Here is a 13595-nt window from a genome sequence, read left to right as displayed (position 1 = left end):
TCTCAATGCAGTCAGTATGTGGCGTCTCAACGCAGTTTGTGGTGAGTGTGAACTAGACTTTGCTGTATGCAGATGTGGCCATGAGCAGCCGTTGATTCAGTACCGTATGAATAGAAAATTACAAATGCTTTGAGCAATGAGAGACAAGCCTGAAAATTATTAAGGCAGTCCAAATTATGTTGCGTGTGGTGGGGCAATATAGAAGGGATGTTGGCCTATCTCATAGTCTATATCAACGACGAAACCAAAAGCCATCCACTTTGTAAATTGTGCTGTGCTTGATGTTCTTGTACATGTATTTTATACCTGTCACAGCTGCCACTGAAAGGGCCAAATGTCTTGTTTTTTTATTTGTTTTTTTGTTTTTAAATCACACACGAGCCAAGTAGGCCAAGAGGGTTGTGACATCACCAACTGACCCAGTACTGACAGATTCATTGCCTCCTGGGTTCTTTTAAGCCCCATTCATACTCCGACGTGAAAATTGCCGACCTACATGCCCACAACCCATCGAGGATGTGACGTGTTGTGGGCTTGTAGGTTGGCAATTTTCACTGCGAGCATAAATTGGGCTTTACTGGCTACATTCCAGAACCTTTTCTGACATTCCATCTTGTTCAGCCAGCACAGAACGCTATCAGGGTTTAAATATGTATATGAGTTTCAAAGTTCTGTTTCTCTCTCTCTTTACAACCGTGAATAAATGCATGCTTTATAAAAAACAAAAAAACATGTGACCAGGTGCTAATTATACCAAAGCAAAACATTTTGTATTATTCATTTTGAATTCTTCATTTTTCTTAGTGTCTTTTTTTTCTTTCCTTTTTTTTACCACCTCCAGAAGCTGTCACTAGGTTTTACCGGGGAAAATGTGCATTACCTTCCATTTGTACAGAAATAGTGATATTCTATTGTATTTATTTAAAACAGGGTGCTATGAGATTTAAAAGAAAAATAATACAACCACCAAATATTCCAGATGAATGTGGTATGATTTCATTTGTATTTATTTCCTGTAGCTCTCAGTCTTAAGGTTCATTTGAAACAATTAAACATACATTTTTAAACTCACTGATGACTTGGAGTTGACAGTACTTCTGTGCGCGCCCTACAGGTCCATGCATGATGTCACAAAAGACGACACCTTTTTGTACAACCAAAGAGTTTGTTTTGTGGCCAATTTTTGTAATATCCCTTTTAGTGGTTTAATGTTTTTTTGTTTTTTTTTCATCAATTGTACTGTTACAAAAATTGCTTCCTAAATGATTAAATGTTGACTCTCCAATGCCGTCACATGTTCATTTGCTGTTTGCTACTGTTTTGATTTGGCTGTGACCGGTGCCTCGGTGGTTGCACCTGACTCTGCTTGGGCCTATGATTGGGATCTAAGGCCAACCGTTTCAATTCAATGCATAATAGACTTTAATATTTGTTTCTTTTCTTTCTTTTCTCGCTATTGTTTCACATGCCAACCCGCTTGCCACAATCTAAACTATAGTGCACTCACAGAGCTCTGATATGTGGTCTTCTGTACTAGGGAGGCAGGGTGGACAAGTGGTTAGACACTTTTCTGTAACTGGAAGGTCACGCGTTTGATTGCCATTACGTCTCAGTGCGTTTTCAGTCAACAATCGCATTGTATCCTGTCTGACCCAATCGCTGAAACCCAACCTGTTCATTCACGTTATTTACCAGAACATCAGCTTAACACCTACAGTAAGGACAGGACAGGAGAGGCAGCAACCTAACCTTCTGTTTGAGAGACCACAGCGGGTAGTCGACAGTTTGCTGGGAGGGGACGGGACATTTCTCTCATCCACCAATAGGGCAGATAAAGAAGAAAAGAAAGGTGGTGTTTGTAAAATAAAGGCTATGGGATAATATACTAGGGGTTTGGGTTTGATTAAAAATATATATATTTATATGGTTGGGGAGGGGTGGTTGCTTCAAAAATAAAAGGGGGAAAAAAGTATGAAGGGAGAAAGAAACTGTCCTTGTAATTCAACAGAGAGAATAACCTCAACTGTTTGTTTTTATTGTGTTAAAGACAAACGTTTCAACAAAATAAATTGGTGCTGGAAAGAGAAAAAAGTATTTTATGATGTGTATAAGTACATTTTTTTTATTTTTGTTTCTGTAATATATCTTTTTTTAAAGAGCGACTTGACTCCTCTGTTTTTTCCCCAAGCCTATTAGTTAAAAGTTTCCTTCCTTGTGGTGTCTTTTTTATTTTTTTTATGTCCAAAGCATTTTTCCTCCTAACATATTACATCATTGTCACCACCTACTGGAGTTAATGGAATACTTTTAATTTAAACTGTACAGACTGTTATCTGTATGAAGAGCTGTCTAAATTATATTTAGTATCTGTGGGTGCTAATTCAGACACAAGAGTTCTCTCAGTTTGACAATATTACAAGCATGTGTTTATTTGCAAGACATAATACAACATAGTAAATCCTCTGTTTTATACTGTACATATTCACAGTCAGATTAAACAATCATGATCAATGGTGAATCATCATGGCCAGAGAATTACAACAATGCATTCAACAATTAACTGTTCAAGGTGTGGCAAAAAAAAAACTGGCCTTCAATTGGTCTGCTTCAGCATGAGGGGCAGCTGACTTAGCCAATGAAAAGTCCTCCTGAGGATGAAAAATATGGTTTGCGCATTTTCTTTTTCTACTTTCTTTTCTTTTTCTTTTAACGTTCAACAGTGGTTAACATTTGAACTTGTGATACTTCACAGCCATGTAATATTAAGATTGTACACATCACTCATTATGACACAACAGGAACTAGAAACTCATTGGTCCTTTAGAGATGCATACTACAGTAGCTGACTTGTGAATTGTCCATCCACACAGATCTTTCCAAATAAACACCTTTTTTTAATTATACATTTGCATACGTTACAGATAAATTACACATTGTACTGTTCGCTCCCACTGCTTCACCACAAAAATACATGTCAGTTAAAACAAAGCCACAAGCACCAGCCACATGAATTGTACAGTACCTGTCACTTCGATGCTAGCTCCTGTGATGTAACGGGAGTCATCTGAGGCTAGGAACGCACAGACATCAGCTACCTCTACCAGAGGACAGAGAGAGAAGGGGGGATGGGGTGGAAGGACCTGGTTAACAAGGTAGTTAATTGGTGGGAGGGAATTAGGAGTCACTGGTGTAATAGAGGTATTGTGATGTTCCTGCAGTTTCTGGATGACCATTCAAACATTTTCTCAGGTTCAATGCTCTTTCGCTTAAACGTTTAGATCTCCGACCTGCTCTACCACAAGGAATCAGGTGATTAGGATCTGTTTATTTCTTCTTTTGTTGTGACATCTGACAGCTCTCAGGTGCTAAATCAAATCAAATCCTGTGACCTGTGTTTTAGCTACTTCCACAAATAATGCAATTTCCTCTATGCTTGAAGGTACCTTTAATATTATGAGTTTCTACTACCCATGATCTCTGTTGGAGTGCTCTGTGGATGGACGCACATGCACTTGTCCCCAAACTGCTTATATTTGTTGGAGGTTTCAATCAGAATATCCAAGTGAGTCTTTTGAGTTCGGTTTTGCGGTTGTTCTGAAGTCATGGATGGAAGCTTATTTTCTTTTTGACACGTGTTAGACTATCATTGATGACCCACTTTTGGGGTTCTTTGGACGCACTGATAAACACTGCTGTGGCAGGTGCTGTTGTTTGCTAGTAACTCACCTGCTGGCTCACCCATTCTTCCCATAGGCACCAAGGAGGTCATCTGAAACACATATGAAACATAACTACGAACAATGAAACTATCATTTCACCCACTTGTTTACACCTGTAAACCTGTGAGGTGACAGTAAAGGTGATTCTGACTTAATGTATGCAAGTATGTAGGAGAGAATCCATACTTATGTATGCATCAGTGTTTTCATGCAGCTTCAGCTTTGTTATTTTATTTGTAGAGCATTTTATTAAACTAGAGGTTCAGGCCGCTACGCGGCCCTCACAGTTACATCGCACCGCCGATCTGACTGATATGGCCATATATGGAGATCTCTGTATCTGTCAGTCCTTGTCCCTTTTATGCCCATATAGAGATCTGCCGGCCGGCCGGGACTCCCTTAAGGCAATTTGAATATAGGATATTGGGGCTTAAATGTAATTGTAAAATTTGTTTGGGCTGTCATTTGTAGAATAAAATATGAAGTAAATATTATAAAAAACACCTGATTCGGATGCTATCAATGCATTGAATGGGACATTATCACCTTTTATTAGACCATTGAATGGGCGAAGTAAGCGACCTACTTACCTACCCGCTATTTATCAGACCATTCATTGGGTGTTATCAAGACATACTGACCTACCAACGGAGATGACTTAAATAGTTGAGTTTAGGTTTTGGTTTTGGTTGTTCGCGGGTAGGTCCGTGTATCACCTACTCGTCACCTACTCGCCCATTCAATGGTCTGATAAAACGTGATAATCTCCCATTCAATGCATTGATAGCATTCGAAGCCGGTGATAAAAAATGGTGGGCAGTGTTGTCAGAGACGCACTGTTCTGTTCACCCTCCCAGACAGTGGGAATCAAATCAGATTTATTGTTAATTTATTTGCACGTTGAGTTCTGCAAATATAATATTGGTGAATGGCAAAAGGTTTTGATGAAGCACAAGCACTTCAAGAAAGAAAATGACCTGACCACCCTTCCTCCATTATGTAGGAGTCTTTGTATAATACGTAACCATAGTGTTGAGACTTTATTTAGAGTATGTTACAATGATTATAATAGACCTGTATGGACTCCATAAAACCTATACAAGTATTAGAATCTGTCCACAACATGGGGCATTTCTGATCCACTTAAGAGGTAAACACAGGAAGAGGTGGGAAGAGGTTACAGGACATTATGACATAACCTGTGACTAAGCTGAGCCACCAGAATACATTAGGGGCAGTGTGGACAGAAAGAGGTCTTTTTTTTAGCTGCCAGCACCTGTCTGCCATGCATTTCTAAGGACACGCTTGAGCACTCTTCTTCCCAGCGCTGAGCATCACGTTTCAGCGCTCTCACGTCCAGCATTTTTTGGCGGAGCACTCTGGAAGCTTCAAGCTGAAAATACTGAATCTTTTGGAGAGGAACGCCGCTCATCAATGTCACGGTTTGATCCTCCAGGCTGTGTCTGACCACCCGATCATTTACAACCTGACATTGAATGGTTATACCACAATCATGAGAAGCGCTTTCAGTGGACATGGCCCCTTATTATACTGCACTGTATATTTAGATTGGACTCTTTTATTCAGAGTGAGTCACATGTACAGTAGAACATGTGAGCTTCATTTCCAAGGTCACTTTCATTGCAAGTGGCCAATAGCAAGTAGGACACTGAACTAAAGCACAGTAGCTTGGCAATAATCCTGTATTTCTGTATCAGGCACAATGTGGTTTCTTTCTTATCTATATTGTAATAGTTATTTACCTTACTGATAACTCTCTCTGGCACTTTTGCTGTCATCGGAGTGAATATGAATCCTGGGAGAACACAGTTGCATCGAATCCCAAACCTGGAGGGAAGGAAGAGAAGACGAATGTTTATTTTTTTCTCTGCTCTGATCTTTTCCCATCTTCTACCGGAACTCAAAAGACAATACATTGCAGTCCAGTCATTTATCACAATAAGATACAGTAGAGTGCATGTATGGTTCATTCTGACCAGACACTACATGACGTGATTTCATGAGCGACAGAGCGAGTCTAAGCTACTAACTCCCCTGTAGGTGAACTAATTAATGCATTTTCAGGGATATCTGACGGCATAAGGTGTGTGTGTGTGTGTGTGTGTGTGTGTGTGTGTGTGTGTGTGTGTGTGTGTGTGTGTGTGTGTGTGTGTGTGTGTGTGTGTGTGTGTGTGTGTGTGTGTGTGTGTGTGTGTGTGTGTGTGTGTGTGTGTGTGTGTGTGTGTGTGTGTGTGTGTGTGTCCACCTGCTGAGTTCTTTGGCAGCTGTCCTGGTTAACCCTTCTACACCAGATTTTGAAGAGGCATAGTTGACCTGTCCAATGTTGCCCACCTGGAGACAGACAGACAGCACAAAGGTCATTATGGTCACCTCAAGTCTGAGATATCACAGATATCACTAGAGCCCAGATTGTCTCTATTCTAACTTATCAGTGAGTGATTGAAGAGTAACATTTATGTTTATTCAAATGTATGGCTGCCTGGCTGCACTGTCCTGGCCACACATGCAACCAGCAGCAAATGGTTGTAAACAACACAGTTTTCAGCTAAAGAGCCAGAGGTTAAGTCTCACCTTGCCTACGATGCTGCCCAGAGTAACAATGGAACCCTTGGGAGCTCCACAGGCTGCTAGAGCCTTGGCAAAAGCTTGAGTGACCAGAAACGTCCCCTTAACATAAGAGAACAAATGGTGTCATTGTAGGAGCTTAGACTAGATGACAATACAAGACAAAGATGGCAACAGATTCTCATATGAGAGATAGAATTACAGTCAAATCAGTATTTGTTCAGTATCATTTATGTATAGATAAGTACAGAAGAATGTGATTGTGAACAGATTTGGGGTGAAGATATCCGAATCTGATACTGTGTTTTTGATATTTGATATAACATCGCTCAAATAGAACAAAGGGAAGACAAGGACAGGGCATAGGGAGACGTTGTCCTTGTCCATAGAGACTGGTTACAATAACGTTTTATTCATTAAAATAAGTTCCAGATTGCAGCTTTCATTCTACCATAGTAAAGCCAAATGTAGGTATCCACAAACATTATAATGTTTCCATCCATATTTAGTTATATATTCTAATAATAATGTCTGGATACCTTGAGGTTAACCTGAAGGACCCTGTCAAAGTCCTCCTCCTTCATTCTCAACAAGAAGTCATCCTGGGTGATGCCTGCTGCGTTCACACAAACTGAAGCCGGCTGGAAGTAGCGACACTAAGGAGGTGCAGACAAGAGGAGACAGCGACAGAGTGAGTGAGTGGGGGCTTTAAGACTAGCTGCTTGGGAGTGAGACAAGAATAGGCAGTCAGAGGGTAAGAGAAGGACAGAGGGCGAGAGAGAAAAGGGACCAGTGTGGCTCGTTACTGAGGCTAGAAGGGTGCCTGTCACACCCACAGTACATACCTGTATGATGGTGACCAAATTCTCAATACTCTCTTTCGATGACACATCCACCACAGCAGACATGTGCTCCTGCCCTCTGACATCACGAGGCAGGCTTCTCAGCGTTTCGCTGGCAGACCCCTCGCTGATGTCTGCTACCACCACCGAGGCGCCTTCGGAGGCAAGGCGCTGGCACACCGCACGGCCAATACCACTGCCCCCTCCTGGATGGGAAGGGAGCACCACAAAAAACGTGTCCATTAAAAGGTGCACTGCAGTAGAGCAGCGGTTCTTAACGTGGGGGGACCCTCGGAGTCCCTGAGGGTGTCCCAGGGGGTCCCCCGCAAAATTAGTGTATACAGCATCAAAATCAGTTGAACCACTTTACCCCTACTATACATAGGCTATTTGAAAATAGCCGATGTACAAGCTCACAAAGTTTGAGAACCACTGCAGTAGAGGGCTGAATGTATGAGCAGTGTAGGAGCAAAATCTATTTTTGCTTGGGTGTTTTCATTTTTGTTTTAGTTCCCACGTTTTGTTTTGATTGCCTTCATTGATTGATTAGTTCCTGTTGTGGTGTAACCTTATTATCAGTTGATTTATGTCAGGTGTGTGTCAGTTAGTCAGTCAGTCAGTGAAGGGGGTGAGTTAGGCACAATATTTTCTCATTTTTCTGTTGACCCTTTGCCTTTTGTTTGCACTGTTAATGTGTAGTGAAAATACACTACACATTAACATCCAACGAATATGAAATCTATGAAAAGGTTTAATCTGCAACATAATTTTATACTATATGTAGTGGGGGGTCCCTGCTTCATCTCTCTCTCAGCTAAGGGGTCCTTGGCCTGAAAAACGTTGAAGACCCCTGCTATAGAGAATCTAAGCACTGCAATTAATTTAATGTAATGTTCTTGGGCTGAAATGAAAATGAAAACTTTCACAAACTCTGCTTTCATTGCACAAGAATGGACACCACTGGTGGAGAGGCAAGCTTTGTCTCCTGACCCCCATATTGTTGGCCTATGCTCAAATCCTACCAGTATCTTCCTTTTGCATCTTCCTTAAACTGTTCCTGTATCTCCCAGCTGTTATAGCTGCCTAGTGAGAAAACAAACATAAAGACGGGGAGTGTGGGCCACGCATCATTGATAGAATGCATAGGCCTATGCATAATTTATTTTTTATCCAATTTTATAATTCACATCAAGATCTTGACCCTCTGTCATCAGTTAAAACAAGTTGTTAGTCAACGTTTCTCTTGGGTTGGCATTCGAAAGAGTGATCAACTCATTTCCAGTATAGTAGCCTATTCTACTGCCAAAATATTTAGTATTATTTATTATTCTAATGTGACATTTTGTATTTCATTCCTTTGTATGGAACTGGATAAGTCTAGAATGGGATTATTTTGCTTTGCAATTTTCATATCCTGTCTACTGCGGATGCGGAAACTGTCTGTCTGCGTGCATTTGTGTGTGGAAATGACCGGATACAGTTGGCGGGCTCTAGACTGGATCTGAGCACCGAACAGTAAATAGAAACCTTGGTGACGCGAGTTTAGGAGCAGGGTAGAGGGTAACGTTACCTTGCAATGCAAACGAAGACCATTTTTAATAAATCCCCATGCTGCTTGCGTTACAAAGCAACCGGATTGCCGTCATCTATTTACATTAGATGTATTTGGTATGATTGATGCACGGAAAGGGAAAGTAAACTAACCCGTCACAAGTGTCAACCTGGAGATGAGTCTTGTGGCGGCAGTCATTACAGTCGGGTGTTACAATGTTTACAGTCCGATGGAACTCGCAGACTTTTGTTCCTGTGACTGTCTAGGCAGTTATGTGTATGTATGTTGTGATTATTTTAGAGGATTTAGTTTAAATGTCGTTCGTTGGAAGCAGTGATGGAAAGTAACTAAGGACATTTTCTCAAGTACTGTACTTAAGTTATGTACAATTTTGAGTTACTTTTACTTTACTGGAGTATTTCCAATTTTCTATACTTTTACTTCTCCACTACATCTCAGAGGCAAATATTGTACTTTGTACTCCACACAAAACTTCAGTTATTATTTGAAGATTTTGATTATTATTACAAAACATGCATTACCCACTACAGCCCTATATACATTTTGGCCATTTATTTGAAAATAGCCGATCTACAAGCTCACAATGTGTTGCTATGCGACGCATTGTGAGCTTGTAGATCTGCTATTTTATACAATGAATACATTTGAAAACGTGTTAAATTGGACATTCTGCATAATGAGTACTTTCTACTTTACATTTTGTACTTTTACTCAAGTAAAAATTTAATTTCGGACTTTTACATTGCAGTATTGATACTTTTACTTAAGTTAAAAAATATATATATACTTTTTCCACCTCTGGTTTGAAGAGTAGGCTACAATATACTAGCAGATACAGTCTGTATCTGCCATCTGTATCATACAGATGCAAAGGGAAGGTCCCAGAGCAGATAACACTGGATCAGTTCTGCACCGTTGCCACTGGGTGGCAGTGTTGTCTAAAAACTTCAACTTCAAGTAGCCTGATCACTGTTTCCCAAACAGTGGTCGGGACCATAGAGTTATTAGTGTGGTTGCCCAACAGGGCAACCAGACTATAGTACTCTATACACCATCTTTATTTATAGATAAACTTTATTTCAAACCGCATCTCCTCCCACAGTTTTTAGCCCCTAATGTTGTGCCATATAATGTTGTGCCATATATCAAAATGACCGTCTAAATCGGGAATCGTGCGCTTGTATTTTGCTAAGAGATTGGTTGAATAGTTTAATTGATATTAATTTATTAGTGCATTAAATTGCCCCATCCACTTTAATGTAAAAGTGAAAAAACTCAAATTCAAGTATTTTTTTCTCAGAAACCTTAAGAGCTAGAGTTATCCGATTTGGAGGGAAAATTCATAATTAAGTCCGAAATTATTTACAAAAATATCACACCATTCGGCCTCATGGTGGCGCTATAACAGCCCCCTTTACGTTTTGGCCCGTAACTCTTGAACCGTAGGTCCTAAAATCTTTTCACCTGGATTCCTTGGGTCACGACGCATCTCCCCATATAGGCCACGCCATCAGGATTTTTTGATATTGATTTATTTGTGCATTAAATTTCCCCATCCACTTTAATGGGAATTGCAAAAACTCCCATTCAAGTATTTTTTTCTCGGAAACCGTAAAGGCTACAGTTACAAAACTTGGAGGGGAGGTTAATAGTTTTTTGAAAAATTATTAAGAAAATAATCACACCAGTCGGCCACATGGTGGCGCTATAACAGCCCCCTTTACCTTTTGGCCTATAACTCTTGAACCGTAGGTCGTAAAATCAAAATTTCTCTTTCCCTGGATTCCTTGGGTCACGACGCATCTTCCCATATAGGCCACTCCCATTTGCTGGTGGATAGATTTTCCGCCATTTTGAATTTTCTTCAAAACACACTTTTTGCTCCTTTTCCTTCAATTTTTTTCCAAATCTCACACAAATCGGTACACGTGATCTATGGACCCATGCGATAAACCTATCCAAGCGGAATTTTGATAGTCCGTACCGTTCGTCCGTAAATGGCTTCCAAAGTTAGCGGGAGGGGCCGTTTGACAAAAAATGCCAAAAATCACGAACGAAACGTCCGGTCAATCCCAAATTTGAATCACATGTCAAGGGTGGTATACTACACCAATCCCCAAAAGGATTTCCACTTTGATCCATAGGGGGCGCAAAATGTCACCGTTTGATGCAAAAACATGATTTTTGGGGGGGTCAGTCCCTTCAAAATGAAACGCAAGCGATTTCAGGAGTGACGTGACAATGTAATTGGCGCAGTCTCCGACGGTATTCCTCCCGGCGTATTACTCGAGTCCCGACCAGCGTCGGCGCAACCACACTTTGCAATTGCCAATTGCGACGCGTCTAGTTATATATGGTCGGGATCCATTTGTGGGTCGCGGACACATTTTTATGGGTCAAGAGTACATTTCAAAACATAAAACATATATATATATATATATATATATATATATATATATATATATATATATATATATATATATATATATATATATATATATATATATAATAAAAACAATTATAACATTTTTCATGAATTGAAAAGTAATTCAATGATTTTTTCAGAAGAATTTCATGAATAGGCTACAAAAACAAACAAAAAAAGAAATAAATCCATAAATTAGAAAATAAATGAGAAGTAGTGAAAATAGCTGATAGCCTAATGTGTCCTTGAACATAAGTGACATTCAATAATTTTATCATCAGAATATATTAGTAGGCCTTGGCTGCGCTGCGCTGCCCGTCATTTCTGGTGCCACTACTAGGATATAGGCATAGACTTTTGCCGCGATGCACACATTTCCTCCAGGTGTGTGTTTTTCAGACCTTTAGGATACTGCTGGGACTTATTCTCTTCAGTTTGTAGGCTATTTATTGCGTTTTAACTGGTGGTCTTGTTTTTGAATACTTTATTAACAGTTTTCAAATAATCCAGTGGTGAAGATTTTACAATAGAGCTAACAGGATAACACAAAAGGCCAAGGGCTTGTTTCCATTTGGTCCTGTGTATTCAATTCATCGAGATATTTAAAGACAATAATATACAATACAAGACATCATCAACACATAGCAATAAAACGTATAATATGTGGCCTAGTAAACAGTTGGGGATGGGAGGGGGGGTTAAGTCTTGACGATTAAGTTGTCAACACAGACAGCCTTATATGTTTAATTTGTTTCAACTGAAACGGGCATTGCATCCGCATCTGATGAAGGAGTTTATCATTGATCCGAATGAAAAACCCACAAAGATCATTGGCTTAAGTTATGTCTCTCTTCTGCTCTTTGACCCGCCACTCGCTGTCCATGGTCCTGAAAACGGAATGGTGCATGACAGTATATGTGTTGGTGTAGTAGGTTGGCACTTGGCCAACATCATTTATGAACTATTCGATGAGACTGCATTTGAGAGGTTAAGTTGTCTCAAGGCATTTACACACAAATCATGTTACATTGTAACCCAGTTGCCAATTATAGCCTTTTTTACCAATGGGCTATGAAATGAGTGTTTGGCCATTGATATAGGCTATTGATGCTGTCGGGTGACTGACCACCACAACTCAGTTTTCTTCTGAAATGATGCCACTGGCTGATTGTGTTGTAATTTTAGCCCTGGTGAGACACGAGACAGAATGTGAATATGAATTATTGATTGATTTGACTTGATTGTAATTTGAGAAAAGTGCAGTGCAGCCAACATTAAATGGGTTGATTGACTGATTGTTATACATGGCCTATTAAGTGAATCAAATGTGTACACTGAAAACATAGGCCGTATAGAGCAGCTATGTGACGTTAATGGGACGTCTTTGGATGTATTAAACATCTGCCTGACAACCAGATGTGATTATGATTGGATAGACATTCACAAAGCAAGAACAGACGACGACGCTGCATGCAGGGCCACCATGAGCCCGTCTTTTCTTTAATTGTCTTTTAAATATCAGTTTTACAACATGATTAAGTCTGCGACCTGCCTTTTTGTGTTTTTCATACATGTATGGCGCAACCCTGTGGCGACTGGAGGTGAGTTACATATTTATAGACGTTTCTAAATTAAAGTAAATTGTCTTTTAAGCATAACTGAAAGTATATTGATAAACTGATAAACTCAGGTTGTGCGTTTTTTTTAATTTTTTACATGAGTGACAGGTGTCACTGGTTTTTGGATCAGAATGCGCTGCAAGCTACTCCATTTTTTAGAATATGTTGGCTGCAAAAAATGTACATCTTTATGAAGCCTATACGGAACCCATGGCACATTGAGGGTGGTTATGTGTGCTTGCATATTGGCTATCAAAATTAAACATATTTATTAAGCACTTACTTTATTATAAGCACTCTGTGAACAAACATCAATATATCCCATAGGCCTATCCTACATAATTATTGGTTTCGGCAAACAAACAAAAAGAAGAAAATGGAAGCAATAAACAATATATTGTGTGTTGGCTGTATAGAACCAACACATGAGCCTGAAGCCTACAATGCTGCTGATTTTATTTACATTTTCTGAACGATGAAATCCAGCTGGTTGTGTTTACAAATGCATTAAAAGAGGTAGAGCCCGCACGCCGTCTTCCAGGTAAAGGAATCACTTTATTAATAATACAACGTTTCAATCCTCACAGGATCTTCATCAGGTCAGTAGACCTAGCTATGCGCATACTGACCTGATGATGAAGATGAAAACGTGAGGATTGAAAACGTTGTAAGCTATTATTAATAAAGTGATTTCTTTACCCATGCCAAATGCAAGACAGACGGTGTGCGGCCTCTTTTAATATTAGTTTCTGTTGGCCTTTAGCATCCACTGCCCATCCAATGTGCGTGCGATTATTATGTATAGACCCCTTAACAGACGACGTCACACTG

The 13595-nt window shown here is 39.9% G+C and overlaps 3 protein-coding genes across 4 annotated transcripts in view; 1 reads left to right on the top strand and 2 right to left on the bottom strand.

Moving 5' to 3' along the window:
* LOC311062080 (zinc fingers and homeoboxes protein 2-like) overlaps positions 1-13595 on the bottom strand; it is a 518056-nt gene that overhangs the window by 153673 nt on the left and 350788 nt on the right. The gene's annotated exons all lie outside the window — the stretch shown is intronic.
* hsd17b8 (hydroxysteroid (17-beta) dehydrogenase 8) lies at positions 2404-8901 on the bottom strand. Its single transcript, XM_084080873.1, has 9 exons — positions 8852-8901; positions 7151-7353; positions 6845-6961; positions 6312-6407; positions 5986-6071; positions 5483-5567; positions 3727-3769; positions 3023-3097; positions 2404-2648 (listed from the first exon to the last, which is right to left on the bottom strand). The coding sequence occupies exons 1-9, from the start codon at positions 8895-8897 to the stop codon at positions 2629-2631; spliced, it is 771 nt and encodes a 256-aa protein (XP_083936999.1). The 5' UTR covers positions 8898-8901; the 3' UTR covers positions 2404-2628.
* LOC311062082 (major histocompatibility complex class I-related gene protein-like) overlaps positions 12589-13595 on the top strand; it is a 69955-nt gene continuing 68948 nt past the window's right edge. For both annotated transcript variants that reach the window (XM_084080863.1, XM_084080867.1), the window contains exon 1: positions 12589-12746. In XM_084080863.1, the coding sequence (XP_083936989.1) occupies positions 12677-12746 (70 nt within the window). In that variant the 5' untranslated portion in view covers positions 12589-12676. The remainder of the gene's footprint in view (positions 12747-13595) is intronic.

This window comes from Gymnoscopelus microlampas (assembly GCF_963454915.1).
Source record: "Gymnoscopelus microlampas genome assembly, chromosome: 15".
Taxonomy (NCBI): Eukaryota; Metazoa; Chordata; class Actinopteri; order Myctophiformes; family Myctophidae; genus Gymnoscopelus; species Gymnoscopelus microlampas.
This window is presented reverse-complemented; position numbering and strand designations above follow the sequence as displayed.